The 27,337-nt window shown below is 38.6% G+C and overlaps 2 protein-coding genes across 2 annotated transcripts; both read left to right on the plus strand.

The window, feature by feature from the left end:
- The first annotated feature begins 13 nt into the window (after positions 1–13).
- CFLAR (CASP8 and FADD like apoptosis regulator) lies at positions 14–17,006 on the plus strand. Its single transcript, XM_053981918.1, has 10 exons — positions 14–1,447; positions 2,989–3,420; positions 4,368–4,473; positions 5,426–5,561; positions 5,710–5,807; positions 6,685–6,736; positions 7,455–7,510; positions 8,474–8,552; positions 11,558–12,053; positions 12,989–17,006. Exons 2-10 carry the CDS (start codon positions 3,125–3,127, stop codon positions 13,122–13,124), a joined length of 1,455 nt encoding a protein of 484 aa, XP_053837893.1. The 5' UTR covers positions 14–1,447; positions 2,989–3,124; the 3' UTR covers positions 13,125–17,006.
- Positions 17,007–17,735: 729 nt separating this feature from the next.
- LOC128809713 (caspase-10-like) lies at positions 17,736–26,138 on the plus strand. The gene is made up of 8 exons (XM_053981919.1): positions 17,736–17,911; positions 19,154–19,504; positions 19,648–19,747; positions 20,324–20,459; positions 21,633–21,721; positions 23,188–23,293; positions 24,044–24,548; positions 25,038–26,138. Exons 2-8 carry the CDS (start codon positions 19,191–19,193, stop codon positions 25,207–25,209), a joined length of 1,422 nt encoding a protein of 473 aa, XP_053837894.1. The 5' UTR covers positions 17,736–17,911; positions 19,154–19,190; the 3' UTR covers positions 25,210–26,138.
- Positions 26,139–27,337: the final 1,199 nt, after the last annotated feature.

A 27,337-nucleotide genomic window follows, 5' to 3' on the forward strand; every position in this document is an offset into this window, starting at 1 on the left:
GCGTTATACCTTCCCCCGCTCCTTTCCCCCATCCTTTCCCTCACCCTTCCCTTCCCTTCCCATCCTGCGCTTTCAGCACAGGCGGCCCAACGCCGGAACGTCCGGCGCAAGCGGGGCCTGGGCTCGTGGTGAGAACCGAAACCGAGTGTGATTTAAAATGACGCACTTAGAAAAATGACTGGAAATCTGCATAAACCACGTTTCGTAGTTGGGGATTTTTTGTTTGGTTTTGGGGATTTTTTTTTTGTTTTGTTTTGTTTTTTGTTTTAATTAGGAGGACTGGGATGTTAAAACAAATTAGCGTGGTCATACTAGTTTACATCGGGAGAAAACTGTTCAAGCCTAGGAAGGAATGTGCCGGAGAAATTTCCTGTGTTTCCTGAGTACGTTGCAAAAGTTCTGTTGGAAGGGCGTGGGGCAGTAATGAAATAGGGAAATTTAAAAGTTGTGGAGCGTGCTCTGCAACTTTGAAAAATGCCAGATGGCCCTGGCTCCAAGCGCAATCGTTCACCACCGCCACCTCTTCAAACAACGCAGAGCGGAGCAAGCACGAAGCACAGCCTGTGCCCCCATAGCCAGGTCATCTTCGTCTTGTGAAAGAAAGATAATCTCCCAAACCAGAACTACACCCACTGGTGTCATATCCTGGTTTTGTTGCTGCAAAGATGACCGTGAAAGGTTCAAGATACAAAATGCCAGCAAGGAGTTAACTGGAGCCTTGTGCATCTTTGTGTGAAATTTTGGTGTGTTATTTCCTGCTCCTATGCAAGGGTGTTGAAAAAAAAAAAGCCTAATTAGACATGCACATGAACACAAAAATTATTGAGGCAGCTTTATCTCTGATGACTATGAACTTTTTTATTTCGTCTTAGAAGATAAGCTGATTTTTCTCTCCTGTTTATAAAGAATTTATAAGTCATCTTGTTGCAGAGTCCAGATAATCAAAAGCTAGGCTGCTGGGTTTATGTTGTGATTGTTTTTGTTCTTTAACTCTTGCAGCTGTAATGACTATCTGTGATGTTTGAAAAGGTGGTCATCAGATCGAAGAGTGGAGCATTATGCCCTTTATCTCTTATGGTGAAGTGGCTCTGCAAGCTGTTTTAGTTTATACTAAAAAATCACTGCTCGTTGCTCTTACTCATTTCCCACGCAGTACCCAATGAATGTTATGTGCACAGCTGGTTTTCTTTTATTTAGAGCACCACTCCTGATTCACTGCAGTCATACAGAAGAACGACTGTTTGTCATTTTCTTTGGTTTTCCCACTCCCATAAAATTAGGAAGTAGCCCCCCACAGTAATTTGTCATCTTGATATTTGTCCAGCAGACAGTGAGTTAATGTAATCACTGGAAAATCCTGGATGGAAACCAATGTGTGCTGGATCAGTGGTTTGGCAATGGTCAAATGCCAGTTTTCCAGTGTTCTTGTGAACAATTCTACATACAGGTAAGATAATTTCAACACTGAGAGTATAATCAGCATTATTTTATAATGAGCATGTGATATAAAGGAAATTCACAAAAGAAGATGATTCACATGTGTGTTTTAAAGGCAAATTAATTTTAAGTTAACATATAAATAGTAATTTTGCGTGTCTGAAATTCCAACTCAGTAGAAAATTCCTTCCTAACACACACCCCCTCCTCTGTTGTTTTAACTAGTTTTAAAAGATTAGATAAAAATCAACTGGAGTAGTTAAAAAGTTTTTCTGGTATTTCCAAAAGTGACCAAAAGTTGTTAAATTCCTGTTTCACTTAAGAGTTAAACTATTACTTCAAGTTCTTTTGAAAGTCCCAGCTGAATGTATCTGGGAGATACTTTCATATGAAGGTGCTTTGTGCCTCCCCCTTCTTGACTGCATTATGTCATGAAAACAGTGTCATTCTGTAGAATTCTCACAAGTGTTTGATGCTAGATTGAAAATAAGTTAGCAATAAATATGCTTTTCTTCTGATAGAAAACTTTCCAAAACACATTACAGTGCATGAGGGGTTCCTCTGTTTTAGATTTATTTATCTCACCTGCTTAATTATGGACACAATATGTGACATTTTTGATTGTAACTTCCAGAATGCGTAACAAAAGGATGAAAATGCTTTAAAAAAAACCCTTATTCAGGTGCTAGAAACTTTTGGTATTTTAGGCTTTGAAGTTGAATTGGCAATTGCTTTCCAGTATGGATTAAATAGAACTCTGCAATATAGTGATCAAACTCTGTGGAAGGACTAAGGTTTGTCTTTAGGTTTGTTCATCTGCCATTTCTCCCTGTATGTAATGGAGGTCAGAGGGGTTTAGATAGAATTTCCATAGTTGGTGGCAGTGGAAATTGAGCACAGCACCCTGCTGATTTTATTAATCACAAGGCTGGGGGTTTTTCTAAGTTTGAAATTTTTTTCCAGTTTTCAGTATGATGGTACATGAATGTTCAATGAAGAAAAAAGTGGTCTGTGGCTTATCTATACTTTCAGAATTAACCAATTTGCATATTTAAGGTTGGAGTATTTTCTTTGAGTGGCTTTTCAGTCTTTTTGAGCACAGAGGGTGTGTGTGGAAAATCCTTTTAACCCCAGATTGGAATAAATTTAAATTATGTTAATAATAAGAAAATCCACACACTCTTGAATTTACAGATAATTAGTGGTTTTAAAATTACATGTTATATTGTTGCTCGGAAAAGGGCAGAGCTTTTGGAAATACTTAATCTACCACTCATCAGCAAGCTGATGACTTTTGTTTCACTTCCTATGGAATATACAGACTCACGTTCAGGTAATTTACTCTAAAAAGTCTTACATGTCTTTCTGATTAGTATGACCTTCTAAATAGTTTTAGTTTTGTAATGAACAACTGGGAGAGTCCCTTGAATAAAGGAGGTCTGTGTCATGTATGTTGGAGTGTTAGTTGAAAGTTAAATTCTTCAGATAGGAGAGTTATGTGAACTTGTGCAGCAGATCACTGATTGATTGCCTTTTAATTCTCTCCCACAGAACTGCCCTTGTAGAAATGCACCTAGTTAAGAATGAGCACAAGAGAAGTGCTGTGGTAGACACAGGCTTCATGTCATGTTGGTTTCCAGTTTAAAAATCAGAAGGCTGGCAATTTTAAAGGAACAGCAACAACGTGATGACCAGGTGCCAAGTGCCAGCTTTCCTTATTCATCAGATTCAAGAAGAATTGGACAAAGATGAAGAAGAGATGATGGTTTTCCTGTGCCGAGACCTTGCTCCTGACTTGGCCACTGCTGATCTTAAAGAGATCTTGGTGGCTTTGAATGAGAGAGAGAAACTGACTCCTGTTGGCTTGTCTGAGCTGTTGTACAGAGTTAAGAGGTTTGACTTGCTGAGGAGGATCCTGAACACTGAGAAAGCAACAGTGGAAGCTCACCTTGCCAGGAGTCTCAGACTTATACCTGATTACAGGTAATATATCTATTTCAGATTTTAAAGCTACACTATCTTGTTCAAAATAAGTGGTTTGTTTTTTTCCTTTGTTTTTGGGGGGGGGACAGTATGGGTGAGTTGTGGTTTTTTTTGTTTTGTTTTGTTTTGTTTTTGTTTGGTTTTTTTGGGGTGTTTTTTTTATTTTGTTTTTTAATACTTCACAGATTCAGAGAATATTTATTGAAGTAGAAGAAAAGCAGATAAGGACATTATATCTAGAGTTGTAGTTAAAAGAAAATGTCAAGTTTAGTCCCTGAATTAAACTTCAGTAGTTTCTTACTAGTCATGGCATTAGAAGCATCTGTATTTAAGGAGTTTGTGTGTTTGTGAATAAAACCAGTGATGTTTGTAGAGTTCTAGGTTAGCAGCTAAAAATGACACTTTAAAGAAATATCATTGGTTAGACATATTTTATTTTCTGGTTTGCTTTGGGCACATAGCTACCTGGTAAAACTTTTCTCAAGGGACCTCTCTCTTACTTGTTTTACTCTATTAGTTTTGAGAGGCTTAAATTAAGAAATTAAATTTAGAAACTCTCTTCTTTGAGAGACTTCAGAAAGAAATTCATGTACTCATAAGGAAGATTTTCTTGTATTAAATTCTCACTGAAACAAAAACCCTGTAATTAACAGGTTAAAAAGTTAAGGATATGTTCTGTTGTCTCGTTCTCTCACTTAATCTCTGTTAAACATTAAGAAATCTTCTGTTTTCCTAACAGTGGTTATTACACTGTCAGTCTGAAAAACACAGGTGCTGATTAGCAAGAGTATTTCATAGTTGGATCTTGAAACAGGGTAGGTTTTTTACCTGTTTCTTAGTTAGAGATTGTAGATGAAGACTGGAACATGGGGAGAAGTTGAGTAGTTGGGAATGGGAGGAATCTTGCTGCAAGCTAATCCTTTCGAAATATCTCAACTTTATTTCAGGGTACTAATGGTAGAGATAAATGAAAATCTGGAAAAAGATGAAGTGGGTTCTCTTGGTTTTCTACTCAGAGATTATGCACCTCGTATGAAAATGGCAAAAGATAAGGTATGTTTTCCTGCTGTCATTCTCCTCTGGAGCAAAGAGACATTAAAGTAAAAAAAAAAAAATGTAGCTAGACAGCAAAGGAAAGGAGTCAGTACTGCAAGGAGTATTGAGGCAGGAGTACACAAACATCAGGAAGCAGACAAGGAGTTGTGGCTTCTGTTTCATTTTGTTGATTTTTAATTCAAGAAAAGAAGCATGGAAAACTAGTAAAAAAATAAGAGGGAGCAGTGCTTGTTATAGTGTATGGTGGTTGAATGAACTTCATGGGCAGGCTTACAGAAGTCTTTCTTCAATATTTCTGACCTGAAAGTTCATGTAAGAATAATCTCAAACCAGTAACCATTTGAACTCTATCTTGAATTACAAGGTCACTTTTTGTTTGTGCTCTGCTTCACTTACAAAAGAACACATTGTAATTCACTTAAAAAAGAACACAAAAGAACGTAATTACATCTTTATACCTTTGCATTCTGAATATTTTGGTTAAGTCCTCTGAGAAAGCAGAAATTCAGTAGAGAGGATTCAGAAACCTTGACCACTGTGCAGAGAAGACTGAAGATTTCTGTCTTCTTCCTTTGAAGTTTTTTTTTTCCTTTTCTGTCTTCAGTCAGAGGAGAAAGGCCCTGAAAATTTCCCAAAGCTTTTCTTGCCTCTTGCTTTGTGGCATGTGAGGTGACATTTGCAGTGGCTGGCTTTGTAGCAAAAACAAAATGCAAAACTGTTTCCTCAAAAATTTAAAGATAGATTTTTGAGAATATCAGTTTGTAGTTTCTATCACTGCTGTGATAATATCAAGGATTCATATGTCTCTCAGATAATTTTCTTAGAAGGTATAACGTCTCTAATTGTTCATACAGCCTTTATGACCTCTCCATGGGATTTTCTGTGTTGCTTTGTTACATCTGGTGGAGAAAAAATTACTGATGTGTTTGGATTTATGTTGCTATTCTAGAGTTTTTTAGCTCTTATAATTGATCTGGAGAAGCTAAATTTGGTGGCTCCTAATCAACTGGATTTGATAGAAAACTGTTTTCGAAGTATTCACAGGATAGACTTGATTAGGAAGATTCAGAAGTACAAACATGAAGGTAAGATGCTCTTTTTGCACTGGCTACTCTTGATAGCAATAAGATAAGACTGTGACTTACAAATAAGGGCATTTGCATTCTTTGTAGATCTAGGTTTTCAAAACAGTTGAAATAGTGTGGTGTATTTGTGTTTCTGTTAAATTTACAGCTTCAGTGTCCTCCGTTCATTCTCAGCCAGTTTATGTAAATGCTCATCAGGCCTCTCTCCCTAATTTCAATCTGATTGATCCTCCTTATCATTCAGGGGTAAGTATACAAGAAACAAATCCTTTATTTCTAAATATTGCCAGACTTTAAAAGGAGATCCATCTTTTAGAGTCTGAGGAATTAAAGTTGTCTAGTGACTAAAATATTGCTTGGTTTATTTCTGTTATTCCTGTTATTTGCTGAATTTAGGGACTGATTTAAATCTGCCTGAGAAAGATGCCCTTTAAAGAACTTCTGTGAATTTTTTCCTATTAAAAACATATGAAATCTGTATCTTGGTGGCTTTTTTGTACTACACTGTGGAGTGAAAAGCTTTGCTTTGACTCTTCTTTGCAAAACTTATTCTTCTTCTTTATACCTCTGGACCTTTCAGGGAAAGTAGCTTTTAATTTTTGAAGCTGAAAATGATAACTTTTTTAAGAAGAGTTTTTCTTTTTTTTTTTTTTTTTTTTTTGTGGTTTGTTTTAAACTTAGTTTAAGAAGATACCTCAGTATCTGAAAAGTCATCAAATCCTATTGCATGCAGTATTCTTTATATTTGAGTTAGCTCTGATACTGTATTAGTATGACCTTTCTTAAAGTGTTTAACCTTGCTAAATTTGATGATATTAGTTGTCCTATATATATATATTCCTATATATAGTTGCTATATAGGAAACAAAGTTCACATCTTCAGAGGCTTTTCCTTGCTGTTCACGACAAGCTGGTGAGGAGGAGGAACAGTTGGGTGTTTATTTTATTTGTCTGTGCTCTGGGTAGGTTTTGTCATCTGTTACATTGTAATTCTATTTAGCTGATAGAAATGAATCTAAAATATCCTTTTACTGAGGAAGAAATACTACTGTGTTTTATTTTGGAACATGTTTATTAATTCTTGAAGGAGAGTAGGAAAATTATGCCTTTTTCTTAATTTCAGATTCAGAATGAGAACATAGAAAAATTACGAAATGGATCAAGTCTTACTCTGGGTAAGAGCATTTTATCTAAAAGAGCCAAATGATGAATTTCATTACATCAAAAGGACTGTTGTTTGATAGTTGTGTTCATGGCTAATCCTGTTAATAACATCAGGAGCAGAAAGTGTTTGATAACTCTCAGAACTGAGCCTGGCCTTACTGTTTGGTCTTGTATTTGCTTTGCTTGTGCAGCCACATCTTAAAACATTCTTAAAAATTGTAAGCTTCCACTGTCAAAACTTCTTAACAGAATAAATACTTTATTAGTAAAACCATGGATAAAATTGGCTCTGGAGGCCTGCGTAGTGCAGTTCTGCCCATTAGCTCTGGAGAAGGAAGTTTTTGTGTCAGTTCAGCAGTGAACTCCCCACCAGGCCAGCCAGGAAGTAGTGCATTGAATACCAGGTTCTTTCCATGTGTATTGTGTTTTCTCTGGAAACCCCAAATATCTCTCAAATATGGTGATTTTTAAAATTAGTTGGCTGAATTGTTTCAATGTAGAAGAGATTCATTGTTTCTTCTAGTCCCAAGCAATGTAGAATGAAATCCAGATAACATTTTAGTGGTGAATAATTTAGGGATTTTTAAACTTCAGTAGCATACATAGAAACTGGGAGGTCCCGATGGGTCAGAACTTTGCTGATGTAGATGCATTCTTCTTTATAACTGATCTGGTGATTAAAAAATATCACTGGCATTTGCATACTGAGATTACTTCTGTATGTTTTAGGTGCAGCAGAACCACTTCGCATGTCCATTGAGGAGTCAGGATCAGTGTCACATAAGGTATATTCTTGTGTATATGTATGCATGTAAATAAATATAATCTCTGTGAGTATTTTCCTTAGTTTTCTTTGTGTTTCATTTTGAGATTTCCTTGGGTTGTGTGCAGGAAGAACAATGGGTACATCCTCAGCCATAAACAGGTTCTGTGAATTGTTTTTGCAGAATATATTTGAAATATAAAATATTTGCTGCTACTCTGGAAGCAGCAGTGTGCAAAATACATTCGTGTATGATGTGCACACAGAACTTGTACATTTATTAGTGGAGGCCAAGTTAAAACTTGTTGAAGTTCAGAACTCTTGCCACATGCATTAGAAATCACAGAGCTTCTTTCCATGTAGTATATTTTGTTCTTGATTCCCTCCTCACCCCTTGCTCTCCAGGCAGAAGACAGATGTGCTTGGGGTATTAATGATAAGGATGGCCAACTGCTATTTTCACTAGTTCTCCTGTAGGCCAGGAACCAACCTGTAGCAAATTGATTTGCTTCAATCAATTCTCTTCAGAGGGGAGAGGAATTACGATAGAATCATTATGGATTATATAGAAATAAGAAGGTTGTTCCACTAAATAAGGAAATAAATTTTCTGATGAGCAGTGCTTGCTTGCACACCTGAGGAACACAAAAGATCTCTACATTTATTGTGTTGGCAGTATGAAGCTTGTACACTTCTAGTATCTGTTTAAGAATCCTTATGGTAGTGAGATTACATAACACAAGGACACAAAAACTAAGCCTGTACTAGAAATAGAGGGGAAAGAATCATTAGTCCCTTTCTCCTGCTTTTTTGTTGTGTAGATAAGGCACATTACAACCCAGTAGACAGATTTCTGCTAGCTACTTGATGGAAAACAACAGAATGTTGTTTAATGCATCTATAACATAAAATTGAGAAAATAATATGGTCTAAAAATTGAGAAAGTGATGTATTGACTTTGTAATTGTCCTTTCACATTTCTCAGATGCCTGATGATTATTACAGAATGCAAAGTCAGCCTTTAGGAATATGCCTGATAATAGATTGTATTGGCAATGACACTGGTAAGTCTCTGGAATTTTAAGTCCCTTAACTTGTTAATCTCAGATAATTAGAAGAATTTAGTATAAAGAATATAATGTACATTTTCTAGCCAGATTAGGGTAGTGTTGTCCCAGTCATTTAATCTACCAATTCTAGTAAGATTTCTAAAGCAAAGAGTTGGAAGGGACAACATCAGGTTAAAGCCAAGTGTCCTAATTACTGGAGACAACGTTTGGGTTTTTTTGTGCAGAATCTCTGAATGAAAGAACTTGGAAGAGGATAGACTGAATTTTGGGATGGACAAAAAGGATGTTCAGCAACCAACAGAAAAATTAGGCTTACAGCAGTCATACAGTCGTACAGCAGGTTATTGGCAGAGATGGTAGTGTTTCCCACCAGTTAACAAAACCAAAACTGTTGTGGATTTGAAGTGCAGTCATATTGGACACTAGAGATTTTGAATAGCCATGAGGTCCTTTATTTATGATGCACCTGGGCTTCTGTCCTTTCTTGCACAGTTTGGCTGAAACTGTCATCACAGTGAAACTGAAAGTGTCACCACTGCTGTCAGTGTAGTCACTGCCATGGTTGAAATGTGGGGGTTTCCTGATTGCCTTTGTAGAATCCTAGAATTAGATCTTTGCACAATCAAAAACACCCCTCACTCTCTAATCACTGTAACACGCGAGGCTAAAAATAAACATGAAAAGAGTATTTGCAGTCAGTTCTGTATAGGCTGGGAGATGTAGGGGAAGGAGATGATTTCTGGACATGTCTTTTGGTTTTCTCAAATATAATGGTCCAGCAGATGAACTAACTTAGAATTGCTGATGTAATTGAAGGGCAGTGGTTGTGGAGCTCACACACAGAAAGTCTGTATCTCAGATGTTTCAAGTCACATTGTCAGCATTTAACATGATAGAAGGCAAGACTTGCACTGAAGTACATTATGGTGCTAGTGAGATTCAGAGGAGACAGGGCATATGGCATTGCTTAAAGGAGTTTGCTAGAAAGGCAGAAATAGTTGTGCCACACTATTCTGAAGTCTGAGTACACTGAAGAAAAAGAAGAGGGCAGGGAAAACATTAGAAATTGTATCTGTGGCATCCATTAGAATCTGTAGCTGTCCCAGGATTTAATCTCAGGAAGGTGAACCAGTAATAGATACTGTAGGATCAAGAATTACAACATTTTATAATGCCCAGTGTAAACAGCATGAATTTATCAAATGCTGATAAAATTCAAACTGAAATGCAGTTTGCTGTTTTGTAAATAGCTGCTTTTGACTTTTCCGTTTGGAAATCAGTTTTAATCCTTACATTGTAAATAATGAGGGAAGAAAAGGCTAGTGTTTTATGTAGAATGGAGATGCTGAAAAATCAGTGGAGGTTTGTTGGCAGATGGCTAGTGTTAAAGAAGTAGGTAGTTTCTGATCTCAGACTCACACCATGTAATGCTGTGGTGTGTCTTGCCTTAAAGTATCCAAGGCTTATCCAAGGCCATGTACAATTTCTGATTAATTGTTAACCAAATTGTCAGCTCTGAGTTTTTGAGTTGATTCTTTTAAACTGTGACAGTTAGTGTGTGTGGGGACTAAGGTGACACCAGGTTTTGTATTTGTGTGCTAATGTGCAGCTGCCAGTAAGATTGGGACATTACAGGAAAAGTATTCTCACTGCTGTAATTCTTATTTTGTACATGTTCTGTTACCCCCTGACTGATGGAGGGCTTCATTGAGTGTGTAACTGCTAGACCGCAGTGATACTGAGTAGTCTGAATTTTGAGAGCATGTTTTATTGCATAAAATAAGGAAGCTTTATCTTTCTACTTTCAAATTTAAAATGTCTGGACAGTTTTTGAATTATTTTACAAAATTTAATCAAATCAGCAGAATTGGAATGAAACTGTTATTTTTTATCACCTCACTATAGCGTAGAATTTGTGTCTACAGTTTATTTTGCTGAGGAAAGTTATGAGTTCTGTTTCTTGTGTTCACTGTGGGCTTTTTGGAGAGGACAGTGTGGTAATACAGCTGCTTCACTGCCATTACTTCTGAAACAGCCCCTGCTAATTAAGGCTTCTTAAACTTTTGAAGTCAAAGACAGCTGTGGGTAAGTTTCCTATGTGTGTAAGGCATTTTACATAAACATAGCACTTGACAATTCTTTTCCTACCTGAAGCTCTGCATGGGCAAATGTATATGTGTTTTATACTAAACATACAATGCTACAGCTATAAGTCCTCGTAGTAGCTTGTGGTTCTCTGAACACTTAATACTTGTGGTTTTAACCACCATGTATCTGGTTTCAGTCCCATATTAAGAAACTTCCAAAGTAGTTATTCAGATCTTAACACATTTTCCTGCAGCACAGATTAACACAAATACAATAAGTCTTGCGGTTTGGCTACCTACAGTTTTAATTTCTAACTCAATTGAAAGAGTTCGTTATTCAGCTTTCTTCTTTGCCTGAAAATGCCATTCTCAGTTAAGACTCCAGTGTCCATTCTTCACCTGGAGCTCATCACTTAAAATTTTAGGAAGCAAAAATGACTGCAGCAGGTTCATTTTTGACTGATGAAAGAGAACCTCGGTGTTTCTTATGCAGTTCTGTGTATCTATAATAACCATTCAGAGTAATTTTGACAAATTAAAAGGTGAAACAGACTTCCTATGCTGTCCAGATCACTCTTTATAATTTCAAGTGTGTTTTTTCTTGCCTTGTATTTTAAGTCTTAGAAACTTGGAATATATGCTTTAAAGGAAAGCATTTAAGTGTCTGTGGAATGTGAAACAGGTAACAGTGTCTCTGCTGCTATGAAACGTAGCTCACAGGAAAGACAACATGCATATAGCACTATAAGTATGTAACGTACTGTGATCAACACCAAGCGCTCCTGATTTTTAATTATTGTGATAAAATAAACTACTTAGTTTCAGTAGAAAAACACTGTAAGTACTGTAATTCAATATAGATGAGATTGAGCTTTGGTGTGCCTTGGTTTAATTACATCTTGCTTCTTTCAGATGTGTTGGAAGAGACCTTCAGAGGCTTAGGCTATGACGTTCATTGTCACAGGTATTTAAATATGAACTCCATGAATCAAAAATTGCTTGAAATTGCAAGGTGGCAGAAGCACAAAAATTATGACAGCTTCATTTGCATATTGGTCAGCCGTGGAAACTCTCAGAGCATCTTCTGTACAGACCACACCTTTTCTGGATTCCCTTTGGAACAAATAAAGAAATACTTTACAGGAGACTCATGTCCTGGACTCCTAGGAAAACCGAAGCTTTTTTTTATTCAGAGCTATGTTGTGCCAGAAAATGAACAAGAATGTACCAGTCTTTTGGAAGTTGATGGGAATGCTGAGATTATCAGTCCTAAACTCACGATTCCCCATGCAGCAGACATCTTTTGGAGTCATTGCAAGGTGGATGTGTCTACACTAGAACAATCCCCAACTTCATCCTCATATTATCTGCGTTGTCTGGCTGAGCTACTCCGTAATCCTTTTAAAAGGTAAATTAAAGCAAGAGGAAAGAAATAACCCTTTTTCTATGATAGCTAATTTTCATGGAGAATGAGAAACCTTAAATTTCAAACCATCTGGTCCTGAAATGTGTTTTCTTGCAGTGTCATAGTCAAAAAGACAAGTATCCTCACACAATTGTGTAGTAAGGTAGCCTAAACTAGGAGTGAAATTTCTGATTTTGCAGTGTAAAGTTAAAGTGTGTTATGGCATTGGGGTTTGCAGAGTGAGAAGGGAAGAACCTGTCCTAGATAATGTATGTCAGTGCTTTAGATGGGATTGGAAATCTTCCTTCTCCAAGATAAACAGGCTTCTGTTAAATTGAGGATTGCCATGTACCATTAAGAGGAGCTGTGCTTGCAAATGTAAACAATCAGTGCTTAAGTTCAGGACAAAGGCAGTAAAGAGGGAAGGATTTTCTACTTTCTCTAAATTTAATGAATCCTTTTTTCACAGAGCCAATTGATTTCCAATATGTAATCTTGAACTTAAACTGTCAGAAAACTTTTATCTATTTAAAGAAATCAAAAGGAATCTGTGCAAAAGTCAGATGCATTTGGATATATAACTTACCAACAAAGGTTTTATTTATACAGCTGATCTACCAGGGAACTAACAACTGTTATTCAAGGTAGCTGCAGTGCTAACATTTAGTACCTTTTTACAAACCCTAAAGCCTTGTCATGAAATCACAGATCATCATGTCAGCATAATCAATATCACAGCAATTATTTGGGTCATAAGAGTTTGTCTCAAAATGCGTGTGCGTATACAGACTTGCATGTTAGAGGTCTTGCCTCTGCAGTAGAGACTGAAATTGCAAACTTTCTCTATGCTGAGTCTGAAGTTATCTTCTCTCTTGTGAATTCTTAAATGGTGTCTTGCTTCATTCTCTAATGGAATGCTTTTGATTTTTTTGCTGCAGGAAACTCTGTATATTGGCTATCCATATGGAACTGAACAAAAAAGTTTATGATGGGAATATGAGTGCTGACCCAAGCCAACAATACTCACTGCTGCTCCAGCACACACTGAGGAAGAAACTTTTTTTCCCCACTTAACTGCTGTTAGAAAGTACATATCTGAAATTATTAACAAGAAGCATTTGCTATGATGCTAACAGTTAATTCCTACCCAGTAATGCCAGATCTTTGCTGACAAGTTCTGGCTTGCATGCCTCTACAGACTGGCAAAAGAGAAGGGAGAGAGAGATGGTCTTTTCAGTGATCTGGATTCCATACTTTTATTTATGCAATGTTGTTTCATGTATATCTAAAGTGCCTGTTGCTTCCAAACACAGGAATTTACAAGCATTTTACTGTGCTAAGACACTAGATTTTTTATTGTAATACTGTAGTCTCTGAAAGCTTGGTAGAGAATGGTAGCTATTGTATAGCAGTGCAACATATCTTGTTATTTAACATATTGAAGTAGAAGAAAAAATAACATATCTTGTTATTTAACATATCTTGTTCTTTAAAGGGCATCTTTCTCAGGCAGATTTAAATCAGTCCCTAAATTACTGAATACCACGGGTAAAGAGATCTAAACTGTATAGCCGTTGGGTTTTCCAAAAAAAAAACAAAAGTGTTTTTATTGCTTCATTGGTAGTTTTTAACTTACCTTCTAGCAGCTCAATACTTAAACAAATAAAAATAAGGCAGCCCAAACCACTGAAATGCATTGATTACTTTCCCCTGCACCTAGTAGTGGCAACTGTCTCAGGAAAGCATTCCTACCCAGTAATGCCAGATCTTTGCTAAGAAGTTCTGGCTTGCATGCCTCTATAAACTGGCAAAACAGAAGGGGGTTCTGTGTTAATAAATGAGACATTCTGCCGTGCTTTGGGCCAAGTATATTTTCTGCTGACGCAAAAATGAGTCTACATGTGACAGGACATTATAGTAATCTGCCACACAGTTAAAAAAATGTGAGATTTTGGCAGATGTCTTGTGGAAGCTGAAACACGATTCACACTCATTGTACCAGGCATAGCTGTAAAGAGATACTTTAAAATCTTTCAACTTAAATGTAGTATGTAGCAGCCATGGGCCTTTAAGACTGGATTATGTTAAACACACCAACCTTACTGCTTTTGCTTATGAAAAAGAATATGCCTCTATTAATTCATTTTTTTCCCAAGTGCTCTTGTTCTTGTGAAAAAAGAATGGGAAAATTTCCCTAAATACAAAACTTTTTCTCCAATGTAGCAGTTGCCTAACTAAAAGTTAACTGCCTTAAAGTTCAGTTAGCCTACTTGTTAGCAGTATAACGTGGATGGGTTGTATTGAAGTTTATTGTCACTGAACTTAGTGACAATAAAGTAGGCCACTTGTAAATATTTAATTTTTACTCCTAATATAGTCTCCTATGTGGGAAGATAATTCAAGGTCCTGCTGTGCTTTGCTTGGTTTCTGTTTAAATTTTTAATGGAAAAGAGAAGGATACAAAATGAGGGATATGGAATCTTAGAAGTTACTTCCTGTGGTGACTGGTAGATGAACTACATGGTGAAACAAATGTTTCCTGTGGTTGTAGAAATAAGATGTCATTTCAAATTACAGATATCTAAGTAATATTAATATATGTGATCTTCTTCACAGATTAACTTCACTTTCCCATTTCCTTTACTAGCTTTTGCATTTGACAAGCACTTCTGCTACCCTATAGACAACCAAAAGCAGGGAGAATGGAACCAACAGGAGGCAGATGAGGAAAAGAAATGTGAAAATTTTAAGCAGGAACAAGAAGGGGAATGGTAGGGAGCATCAAGACAAGAACAAGTAGGGGAAAAATGATTTGGATGAGAAATACAGTATCAATATTGGAAGGCGAAGGAAACAGGGAAAAGGAAGTGAGAATAATAGTGGCTGTCTTTACAGACTCTAATGATGTGGTGAGTTGGTTGATGTTTTGTGGACTGGTTGGTTGGGGGGTTTAGAGTGATGCTAAATGCAACTATTTACTTAAGATATTAGCAGTAGAATATATTCTGCTTTTACAGTTTTGTGACAAGTTTGGTTTGCAGGTTAAGAAGTACATATGTTCTTTGCCTTACTGCAAGACAGTAAGTCCATGTACCTTTCATTAAGAAATTACCCAGAAATGCTGTTTTGAAAACTAGAGGCGCATGTAATTAACCCTTTCAGTGGAAAAGGAAGGGACACTCTTTGTGTATGGCTGCTTGGTTGGAAGTGGTTATAATCCTCTAGAGTTGTGGGGACAGATGTGTATTGTGCAGCGTTCATGGGTGTCAGATACTGATTTTTTACGCCGATCCTCCGTAGATTCTTAAACCATAGCCATACACAATCTATAATCATACATCTAAGCAGTATTTGTTGCCTTGTCACCTCTTTCAAGAGTGGTATTTGGGCAGGCTGAGTCCCTGGACCTGCTGCACAGTGAGTATTTATGCAGGACTTCTGTGATGGCAGTTGTCTGTCGCTTCTCCCATAGCGTATAGGATCGCAGACTCATAGAATAAACTGAGTTAGAAGGGACCCATCAGGATCATCGAGTCCAACTCCTAGCCTTGCACAGGACACCCCAAGAATCCCACCATGTGCCTGAGAGTGTTGTCCAAAAGCTTCTTAAGCTCTGTCAGGGTTGGTGCTGTGACCACTTCCCTGGGGAGCCTGTTCCAGTGCCCAGCCACACTCTGGATGAAGAACTGAAGAACCTCTTCCTAAAATCTATCCTAACCCTCCCCTGACACAGTTTCATTTCTCAAGTCCTGTCAGTGGTCACCAGAGACAAGCAGTTGCTACCTCTGCCCCTCTGCTTCCCCTCGTGAGGATGTTGAAGACTACAGTGAGGTCTCCCCTCAGTCTCTTCCTCCCCAGGCTGAACAAACCAAGTGACCTCAACCCCTCCTCAGAGGGCCTCCCCTCCAAAATCCTTGCCAGGTTTCTGTGTCCCTCCATACACGAGGGGTCCTGTCTCTTCTTCCTGTAGTGCACACATAAAATTTGAGTCTAGAAATGGATGTGACTGCATCAAGTTGTCCCTGTATTGCAGGTAGTGAAATGATTTCAGGTTAAATGATCCTTTAGCCAAAAGAAAAAGGGGAAGAGAATTTTGGATCCATCATGAGTTTAAGGTGTTAGCACAGGAACATAGAGAGTGACGTGCTGGTAAAATTTCATGGTCTTGGACTGCCAAAATGTCTAGTTTTCAGAACCTGCTATTGGAGGAGATAAAACAAGTTACACTGCTCCTGCATTGTCAGAGGTTGGAATAAGGCTGTCAGAGAGTCACTGCTCTAGCACTTAATTACAGTTTTGGTTTCTGATAACAGAAAAAAAAATTCTTGTAGTTCTGTATGTGCTCTGTATATGGAAGGTGATGCCTTTAAGTGGCTCAGAAGCTGTACACATGAGACAAGAGATTTGTGTTTTGTACCACACTTGAGTTGCATGGTTTTTCTCAGACACCTACACTGATGTGGCTGAGCCATAAATTGAGTTTACTTCGCACTGTTACATATTTGTGTATTACAGTGGTTGCCAACTCATTATCCAAAATAGAAGTTATGTTCAAGAGGATGTTACTGTGCTAGCACTTTTAGATGGAGCATGTTGTATGGCTGATCTCCCCTTTCAACTCTGCATAAGAAGTAACAGTGGCTCCTATTACAGATACCTGAGTCAGAGGAACTTTTTTATGGGAGTTTCTGAGAATTCTTTTCTGCTTTCCAGAGTTTTAAGTTTCTGACATGCAGAACAGTATTGCTGAGGAGAGGCTGCTGTCTGTGTGGATGATCTATAGTCAATTTAAATTAAATCTCCTGTATTGAATTATTTGACAGCTTTTCTGTGGCTGGTTTAAATAATGCCTATTTTTCAGCTTCTGTATTAGAAACAATAATAAGACACTATGATTGGATACAAATGCTGGGTTTCATGCTGATATTCTGAATAAAATTTCTGTATGCAGTCAGACTGATTGTCCCTGTCTCCCTCTAGACCATAGGGTAACTCTGAAATTCTTGATCTGTTTATCTTGCAGACCTCTATAACTTGTTAAATTAGGCTGTGAAGTTCACAGCTCTATAAAAACGAGCTGACATAATAAAGGACAGGAAGCCTTATAGTTTCAGCAGGTAGCTCAGCTGCTCTTGGGGTGTTGGACAACTTTCGGCATGAACTTTCCCAACCTGTCTCCATTGACCCAAGGTTGTGGGGGGATACAGGTGACCTTGGAGATGCTGAAGGCCCCAAGGAGCCTGCACTGAGCAGAGTCTGCTCACCTTCCTCCTCCTCCCTTTACTGCAGCGGACACGCAGGCCCACATACAAATGGTATTGCAGCCCTCTCCCACAAGCGCTGCTCTTCAAGGTTGCTTCCCGTGGGGAAACAAAACTTCAAATAACGTGCCTAAAACGTTTGAGGCCTTTTTGCGATGTAGCCTCCTTTAAAATGGCTTGGCAGCAAAAGCGAGGCGAATTATGGGTCACGTCTTACACTTCGTACCCGAGGCGCTGCCTGAAGCTTTTTCCCAGTCAGCGCTCCCGGACTCACGGGCCCTGAGGCCGAGGGCGGGCGGGGTCCGGCCCGGCGGGGCGGGCGGTGCCACCGCTCGTGGTGAAAGCCCTGGCGGGCGCTGGCAGCCGTGTACCCCGGTCCTCGGACGTGCCCTGCTCCTTGCTCCTTCCCTCGCACCCACCTGATCTCACATTCCGCCCTGCTGCTGACGCTGCCTCCTGCCGCCTGCCGCCTGCTCGGACAGACCCTGGACGCGCCTCCCCCGCCCGCGGCGAGCCGCAAAAGGGACCGCGAAGGGAGCCGCGAGCCGCCGGCACGGGTAGCTACCGGGAGAGCGATCGGGACTGGAATCCGTGTAAGAGGTACCAAAACGTGGGGCTGAAAGGGAGAGGGTACGAAGGAGGGCTCCATCTCCCGAGCCCGGAGCATAACTCCCGCTCGTTTTTTGTGCGGCGGCTCCCGGCTGCGCGCGGCCTCAGGGATACTCCTCCCTCCCCCACGCGGGCCTGCGGGCTGAGCTTTCGGCGTTTGCGGGCGCTCCGGCTTTGCATTATATTTAAACCCTTGGGGCAGTGCTCCAGTCAGTTAAAAAACTTTTTTAAAAAGGTAATTTTATAATCCTTATCCTGCTTATTTCATACGATTTTCCTTCTCTGAGGCGATATCTGAAAGCATACACCAGAGATGCGGACTGATTACTTTTCTGTCGGTGCCCCGATGCAGCTGTGGATATGCGGGTGAGCCGCTCCAAGCCTAGACAGCGAGCAGATCCTGCACTGAATGTGCTCCCCCATGTAGAAACCTTTGCTTCCAGCTGCTCTAAGCAAAAGATTGAAGACTACCAGCCAGAAGGCACTGAAGCACCTTCTTAGCTATTTAACCTTCCACGGGCAGAATAGAACTGCCTAGGCTACATGGAAGAAGTTGGTGTAGTGGAAAGTCGATTAGTCTCTATTAAACCTGAGTAAGAGTGAGTTGCTTGTGCAGAGCCTATTTAGACTGAGCATTGAGTGCTATTACATTTTAACTACATTTTAACTTGTAAGGGAGGCTTATAAGGGTTTTCCTACGCCAAATGTCAAATACAATCCAGAAACAAATTACAGCTGGGAGTGGATGGTTATTCCACAGCTTCAACTTGGGTGTCAGCCTTGTAACAGGAACACCTCCCTGCTACAGCCAGAGAACAAGAAGCTCTTGGACTGCAGATCAAGGAATATGCATGAAACACTGTGCTGTCTCCATTAATAGTTGTAATAAGTTACTGCAGGGACTCTTCCCCGTTACAATAGAAAGAAGCAAAGATCTGAATGTGGAAGATGTTCAAAAGAAAAGAAAATTCAGACCTTGAGGTCATCTAGCACAGTTTTTTGCTCAGAGCAGGGCTAACTTCAATTATAGACTGGGTTGTTTGGAGCTTCTGCCAAATCTGGTGTTTTTGTGTGGTCTATGTTTAGACAAGGAAGTAAATTTCAAATTTATTTAAAACCTTTATTTATTAAAAGGTAATTCAGGGCTTCCAAGCAACCATTGGGTAAAATTTTAGTAGAAGGATTGCTGTATTGAAAATTCAAGTGTTACTAGTGTTTGCTTTCTGCTTTCAGACAGAGAGAAGCTGTTTCAGCTATTGGTTCCAGCAACATGGAGAATGATATCAGCTTGAAGTTCCACCAGCAGCTTTTCCTTATTAGTGAAAATCTGGTGACTGAAGATGTAGCAGCTTTAAAATTTCTCTGTACTGACTTGCTCCCCCTCAGTAAACTAGAAGGTGTGAAGTTAGCAGCAGACATCTTCAAGCTCCTTATGGCTCAAGGATATCTGAATGCAAAAGACACCTTCCTACTAGCTGAACTCTTATATAGAATTAAATGTCTCTCCTTGCTCGAGAAGCTTGGTTACACCAAGGAGAAAGTACAAGAACATCTGAGTGAGAAGGGAAGAATATCTCCATACAGGTAAGCTTGCAGTGGAATTCTCTTCCCTCCATTACTGCTATCTATGCTATACTGTTTTCCTTTCCATTTTTAAATTCTTAGATTGCCTTTGGTTTTTATACCATCTTCTGTTCCACTTTTATCTCACTCTATCTCTGTTACAGGCAGATGCTGTATGAATTGTCAGAGAACATCACCAGTGAGATGTTGAAGAAAATAATTTTCCTCCTGAAAAATCGTCTTCCAAAGGGACGGATAATTCTTGTATGTGAGGAGTCAAATGAGCCAAATGTGTACATGGTGGGAAGGGAAGAAGGAAGGTGGGAAATAGAAGGAGAAGTGTGAGAAGTGTTTGACAGAATAGAGCATAATATGCAAATAGGCTGGTTGTATTCATAGGGATAGCAAGAAGGAAGATGTTGACAGGCAAGAGTAGAATTTGGTCCCTCGTGCCAAGGTCAGTCAGTGACAGTTCACTCTCTAGCATCAGAGTATAAAAAGGTGACAAATCAAATCTTTGCCCTGCTTGAGCCATATGCGAGGGAGATTGATGTCCATATGTCATTGGTAGTGTTTCACAGCAATGAAACCTTCTTGAAGCCACGAGTCATTAATATGGTTTGAGTGAATCTGTTTAAACAAGACCATACCAAATAAAAACACAACCAGTGGCTTTCCATGAAGCAACATTTCTGCTTTAACGGTGATGTAAAATTGACTGGTCCTTGTTGGTAGGGAGCAAAGCAGATAATAATGTGACTGTTTGAGACAGGGCTGAGAGGCAAATTTTGATTTCTAAGGAGCAATAATTATATTTTACTCTCTCCTTTTGGCTGTCAGTCTGCTTTGGATTTGCTGACTTTATTGGAAAAGCAGGGCCTTTTAACTAAAGACAATATAAAGATACTGGAGGATGTCTGTATGACCGTTTCACCTGATCTCCTGGAGACAATAGACTGCTACAAAAAGGGAAAAGGTAAGAAATTCATAGTCTAGGAGTAGGTTTGCTAAAATGCAGGAAGCACTAGATGGGTCTGGGCTACTGAACTTAAGGTCATATGTGTGTATTGCTGAAATGGGAGCTAGAGTGGCATAAATCTGGCGTAACAGTTCCTAGCCTGCATTATTTCCTAGCTGAATCCCTGAAATACAGGGATGTGCTGGAATATCTGAGGCCACACAGAGCAACCCAGCACATACAGAACAGGCTGGGAAACTGAAAATCTGCTTATAGTTATGTCTCATTTCTCCATTTCCCCACTAACAGTATTGAGATGATGACAGCTGTCCTGTAAAAGGCACTTGGTGATCTGTGAATGTGCACTACATAAAGGCAGTTGCCTGCTAATAGGCTGGCAAGAAAAACTGTGAGTGTATGTGTGTCTGATACATGGGCTATGAGCAAACAGATGATTTCTGGTTTTATATTTTTAAAAAATAGATTTATTAGTGATTCATGAGAAAAAAAAAATGACAACTTCAGTAGTAAGAATACAGATTCTTCTTAAATACTGGTAATTTCTAGGCTGATTTCCAGATGAAAAATTCATTTGAATGTCTTGGAGAATTTATCCTTGTACCATGGGTATCTTTATTTTGCAGTGTTGATACAAATAGAAGCCTTGCCTTTGTTACAAAAATACATCTAATAAAAATAAGTAAAAAAGAGATCTAGAATATCAGAATAGATCTATTGAACATGACTGTCACCAGAGGACACAAGGAAAAATGACACACCACAGCTATGGTCACAATGAAGAGACTAATTTATTTCCTCTGACTCCAACATTTATAGTTTTCCAAAGGTGCCAGTGGATTGGAGGGTGAACGTGCCACCTCTCCAACGACACTGGACAAACTACCTGTACATCAAATTTCTCCGCCTCTATGAAGGAATGCAAAACAATAGGTTGTTTACAGAAAGTTGTGTGAGAAAGTTCTCTACAAGAATGTAAACTCAGAAGGCTTTAGAAAATCTTAAAAAATCAGGGCGACACATGACCATGCTATTTTGTATGGAGGAATTATTTATTTCAGTGAAAGAGTATTTCAAATACAAAAAGTGATGTATTGTAGCTAAACTCCTTTTTGCTGCATCCAGAAATATTGGATTTATCTTCATAAATACCTATGCTGGGTTTTTTTCTAGATAACAAGACAGCTAATTTTACACAAGGCTTCCCTGAACTAAACCTGGAGCTGTGTGGAGAAGTCAACAATGTAGAAAATGAATCCAAGGTTTGAGACAATCTCTTAAATCCTTTTTGAATACCTATGGGTGTGAGGTTTTCATCCTCTCTTGAATGACATTTATCATGCAAGGACTTGTGAGATATCTGTGTGTCTCATAGAGTTTCTTGACTTGACTGATAAATTTGAATGTTTCAAAGAATATTTTAACCTCGGAGGCCAGAAATTTAGCAATATTGAAAGATATGTTGTAGGCAAAATGGGCATAATACCTCTGAAGTTATTCACACATCAGTGCTTATCTTCCTGATAAAGGCAAAATGTTTTGCATTTGTCTTTTTGTTGTTGTGCATTTTGGAGATAGCAGTAGAATGTGCAAGACACAGAGACAAATGGAGCTTCACAGTTCCCACTTTTTGCATCTGGTTTTGAAAAGACCTCAGGGCATCTTGAAATTAGAAGTCATAAGGGCTAGCATGCAAAGCCTTTGTTAGAAGGATTAAAAGGAGGCAAGAGTTTTTAATAAGCTATTGCAGAAGTCTCGGTACATGAGAAAAGATCTTTTTTGTGAGATCCCTTCTTAGAGGCCTTATGTGCACTCTTTAACCATAGCAGTGTAACCATTGAATTCTCCCTCTGGCCTTTTCTTTGTGATGACCATGGATATTGAAGGAGCAAGTTGATCCATCTGTTTATAGCGATTTAATTTCTTGAAGTTCTGTACTGTGACATCTTTTCATCACCTGATGTTCAGATTTCTGCAAAGCTGTTGAAGGAACTTGGAGTGCTTCCTTCATTTTGTCCTACTAAAATGCACAAAAAGAGGTGTGTATTGCTCTCTAGTGAGGAGGAAGGGACTCCAGTGGATGGAGTTTTTTATTTTAACCCAAGGTTGGACTTAAATACATGTTACTTGAAGTTTTGGTTCTTTTTAGCTTTAAAAATGTTTTTGGCTTTTTTTTTTCCCAAAAAGTGGGAGGTAATTTTAAATCTTAACCAAAAAACTTGTAGTGTGATAGGTTTACATACTTCTGAAATTTCTGTTCTGCTTGCATCCTTTTCCAGTGGATCAGTATGAATCACCTACTCCAGGTATTTATTACTGTTCTTAAAAAAAAGCCAACTCAGATGTCTAACTTCTTATAGTTTCAGTGTGATCCCTCTGCCATGAAGCTAAAATATTGTTTTGACATTGGAAACAGTTGGGGTCTTCTGTCCCCATCACCAACTCAGATTGTAGAGTTTGACTGCTGAATCCTGTCTCTTGCATACAGATGAGAACCCTGATGCTAAATCCTTCTTCTGCAGTTTGATAGGATGGTGACAGTGTGCTTGGAGTTTCACTGATGTTTCTTCATACCGGGAGGCACCATTGAGTTCCAGATGTTCAAAAACTGCCCACAGTCTTAGGTCCTTCTAACTCCTGGATGCCAATTTTGAGACATGTTAAGGAAATAGGAGTAAGTTGAATAAATTCATTGAAACTATAAGTTTTTTTCTTCTCATTTCTACAGACTATGAAAAGCTACAAAATGGATGGGCCACACAGAGGATTTTGTCTCATTATTAATAATGTTAACTTCAGTAGTTCTCAGAGGAAGGGTTCTTGCAAAGATGCTGGTAAGTTACTGAAGTGAGATTTTTGGAGGATCTCTGTTTCCCCAGGTGAGTTGATTATATAGTATTGCCCTATATTTTAGTGTTTATGGTTAGTTAATAGTCTAAAAGAGTGAAATGATTGCTATGTGTTCAATTATGTCATTTGTGTATTGTGGGGGAGGAGAGGATAAAGGACAAGTAACCATACGGTTTTACTGTTGGATTATTCTTGAATAATTTTAAGAGTCACTTTTTACTTATCCTTTATCTACAGCTGTAGTAAAGAACTAAAATTAAACTAAATTATACCAGCGTTCTACCTAATATAATGCAAAAATCCATAATCAAGCAACTCTGTACATACTTCTTACTTTGTTCTGCTTCCTCTATTTATCTCTTATGAATGGAACTCTTAGTAGTAAAAGGTGCAACTGGAAAATAATGATGTGAGGAAGGTTTTGAAAGATCTTTTCTGAAACTGGGGAAGGGCAGATTCTTTGTGTTTTCAAGTGTCATTTGCATGCTCACTTACAATGACAGTGTATGCACTAATTTCTGGAGCTTGTCTAGAAAAATCCAGGAACTCGGTGTTTGAGCTAATGCCATCTTTTTTTATTCCAGTTAACCTTTAGTTGGTGCTAGTATGAGGATGAATCTGCAGAAGTGTCAGGGTGTAAGGTCTTTCCCCCTCGCAGATTAGTGTGCATGGTGACTTCATAAAATGTTTTTCTCTTGCCTCGAATTTTCCTTTTATCTTTCATTTATTTACAGAGCAACTGGAGAGAGTGTTCACATGGCTTGGTCTGGATGTGAGGACTTACACAGATCTGACATCTGGGGAGATTATAAATCTCATGGAAACTTGGCAGCATATGCAAGATCACAAAGACAGGAACTGTTTTATATGTTGTATTCTATCTCATGGAAAGTCAGGAGCAATCTGTGGGACAGATGACAGACCTGTGTCAATCCGCGTGCTTACGTCCCACTTCACTGCCAAACAATGTCCCCAGCTGGCTGCAAAACCCAAACTCTTCTTTATCCAAGCATGCCAGGGTGACAAGATACAGCATCCTGTCAATGTTGATACTGATGGACCAACTCCTGACTTGTCTTCCATGCAAGAGAGAGTTTCTCTTTCTGAAAGTATTCCCGAAGAGGCTGATTTCCTCCTAGGCATGGCCACAGTGGATGGATATGTCTCTTTCCGGCACACTGAAGAGGGCAGTTGGTATATTCAGGCCCTCTGCAGCAAGCTACAATTGTTGGTACCAAGGTAAATACTTGGCTTAGTGCTCTGATTAAATTTTTCTTCTCCAAAGGTAGTTCATCTAGGAACACCCACCCGTGTTCTAAGGTGGATGGAATTAGTTAAAGCAATAATTTCACACTGATAAATTTACATGAACTCTGTTAGTACCATATATGTAATCTGTAGAATGTGAAGTTTATTGTGGAAAAACACTCAAAACCTCACATCTATAATCTTTAAGACAGCACAGTTTATTAAGTGATAGGTTAAAATATTTTCTTCCACTATTTTTCTTTATTGGTTGAATTAAGCAAGACAGAGCAAGAAAAGGTATTTTGTTTTTAATATGACTCAAATAAGGACAAAAGAGAAATTTGGAGAAAAGTATGTGTTTTCTTTTTTGTGTTTTAAATGTTTATAGTCTATCTTCTAGCTGATCAGGGAGATGTTAAGTGGATTGCCATCTGATCACTAATGACTATTTTTTTTTCTTTTCTCTCCTTCTGGCTGTAGGGGTGAAGATATTTTGTCAATTCTTACACAAGTTAATGAAGATGTGGCCAGACGTGATAGCCCTTCAGGGACAAAGAAGCAAATGCCCCAGCCAGCATATACCTTAAGAAGAAAATTTATATTCCCAATACCAATGGCCCCTCCTCCTTCAGAGCAACATCAATGCTTTTAATACACATTATTGTATCATCTCATTTAAATGCAGTTCATCACACTACCTGTTTTAAGACAGCCAAAACCCTGAGGATCTGTTAGCTTTGATGCAAGGCCTTATAAATTTTTTGTCAAACAAACTGTGAAACTGGAGGAGACACAATTAAAACAATCAATGTGCCAGCTATTTACATCATCTCTATATTCAGAGTTACCAGTGTTGGAAAAACTACACTGTTTAACTCATGTTAAGCATTTTTGAACCTGCACAAGCTGGAGATACAATTGGTTTTTCCTTGCAGCATAGGGATTGCATGTCAGCTTTCATATTTAAACCAGGATTGTTAATGGTCTGGTTTAGACTCATCATGTTTTATTTTGCAGGCTAACAATTTTAAATCCTGTTTCTAAATTCACTAGCTATGTTCCTAGAGAGAAAAAAAGTGGGAATGAAGAGACAAAACCTTAGGTAGTAAGTGCAAAAGGATTTCTTCAATCTCTAATGAAAATTACAGTTAACTTAATAAAGAACCAGCTTCCAACTGAAATCAGCAATTTGTTCCACAGTGTCCTCAAATGGCTAGCTTCATGTACAATGAAGTTTTCCAAAACTGAGTAAAGCCAAAATGGTGCTTATTATTCCCTCTGTGAAACCTTGTGAACTGTTATTTCCCCATCAACTCTGAGAAAATTTATGGTAGAAGATTTGCATACTGTGAAATACACCAGTCAGATTAACTTTGTTAAGCATTACATTTTTTAATTATCATTTGTTGGTTTAACATCTAAAATGCAGCCAATTTGTGAAGGCTTCTGTGGACTAAGCTGCTGACAGATTTTTGTGATTTAACTGAAATAATGCCATGTGGTTTTGTTATGAACACTTATTCCGTATGCCTGTGTCTTTCTTGTTTAATGTTTACTGCATTAAATTCATACTTTTTAAGAGCTTGGTAAGATAAAAATTTTGTACTGGGGTAAGGGTTTATCCTTGTTTCTCACTGATTCCTGCACTTTGTTGGGCTTCATGAATCAGTGAGGTTTTAACTGCTTTAGGGTTTAAGCTGATGTGAAACTTCATCAAAATACTCATTGTTATATGATTAGCAATACCTTAAGGTGAAGATAGGAAAGAGTACTGTATAGTGCTATTGGGTGCAATTTCTAGCTTGCACTATTTTTAGGAGGGGAGTTTTGCATCATACAGAGCACTGAAATGCAGCCAGTTTTCCAAAACATGATGGTCTCTTTATGATAATGAAGTGGTATTGCATTTTAATACCTGTTGCATTTTAAGTCTTCTGAGTTAGCATGGCTGCCACACTTGGAAGTCACATTTATGCCACATATAAGAAAAATATTTCATCCTTTAGTGGAATATATAACACTGGGATGGAATTGTGATGTTTCTGGCTTGTAGTTACTGTTCAGACTTGATGCACTCATTTTGTGTGTTTAGGAAACAAATGAATTTTTATCAGTCTGGAGTAACCATTGACTTTTTGTGGGATCTTGTTTTCATTTTTTGTTTGGTAGACAGGGAATGCCATCATGCTCTCTTGCTTTTCCTGTAGACACTTCTGCCTGTGTGATCACTGGGTAATGCCCACTGGGTAATCTCCAGTGAAATCATAGGCAGGTACTGAGCCTTGAGTTCCGAGGGGGGAGGGATCCACCCTTGTGAAGTGTGAAAGACTGGTAGAGTCTCCCTTGCTAATAAGAAGTTTGTTTAAACAAAGTTTAAAGTACCCTGATTTGAACTATTTAGTGAGTATTTCCCTTTTGTGTGTCGAGGGCTGTGTTGATGTGGCTGCACAGTGTAATACCTCGGTGCATGCTGTGGTACTTGCCAGCACCAGCCCAAAGTGGGGCAGGCTGGAAATGGAGCTGCAGCTGCCATCCAGCCACTTGGGCATTTCTGTGTGATCTCCTGCAGGGTGCTGTGAGATGGAAGTTTGAAACTCTTGGGGAGAGTGGGTCAGTTTTTTACAACTCAGGTATTCATCAGCCCTTGCTGTCCACACTGTACACCTTTCCTGTAACTCCAGTGATACAGAGCTGTGCCAGAAAGAAACTGGTCACCAACACAAACAAACAAATGTGGTTAGTTGTTGTTGAGGCTTACTGGTAGCATACAGACCCACGAA

Source organism: Vidua macroura, chromosome 7 (genome assembly GCF_024509145.1).
Source record: "Vidua macroura isolate BioBank_ID:100142 chromosome 7, ASM2450914v1, whole genome shotgun sequence".
NCBI classification, from domain to species: Eukaryota; Metazoa; Chordata; class Aves; order Passeriformes; family Viduidae; genus Vidua; species Vidua macroura.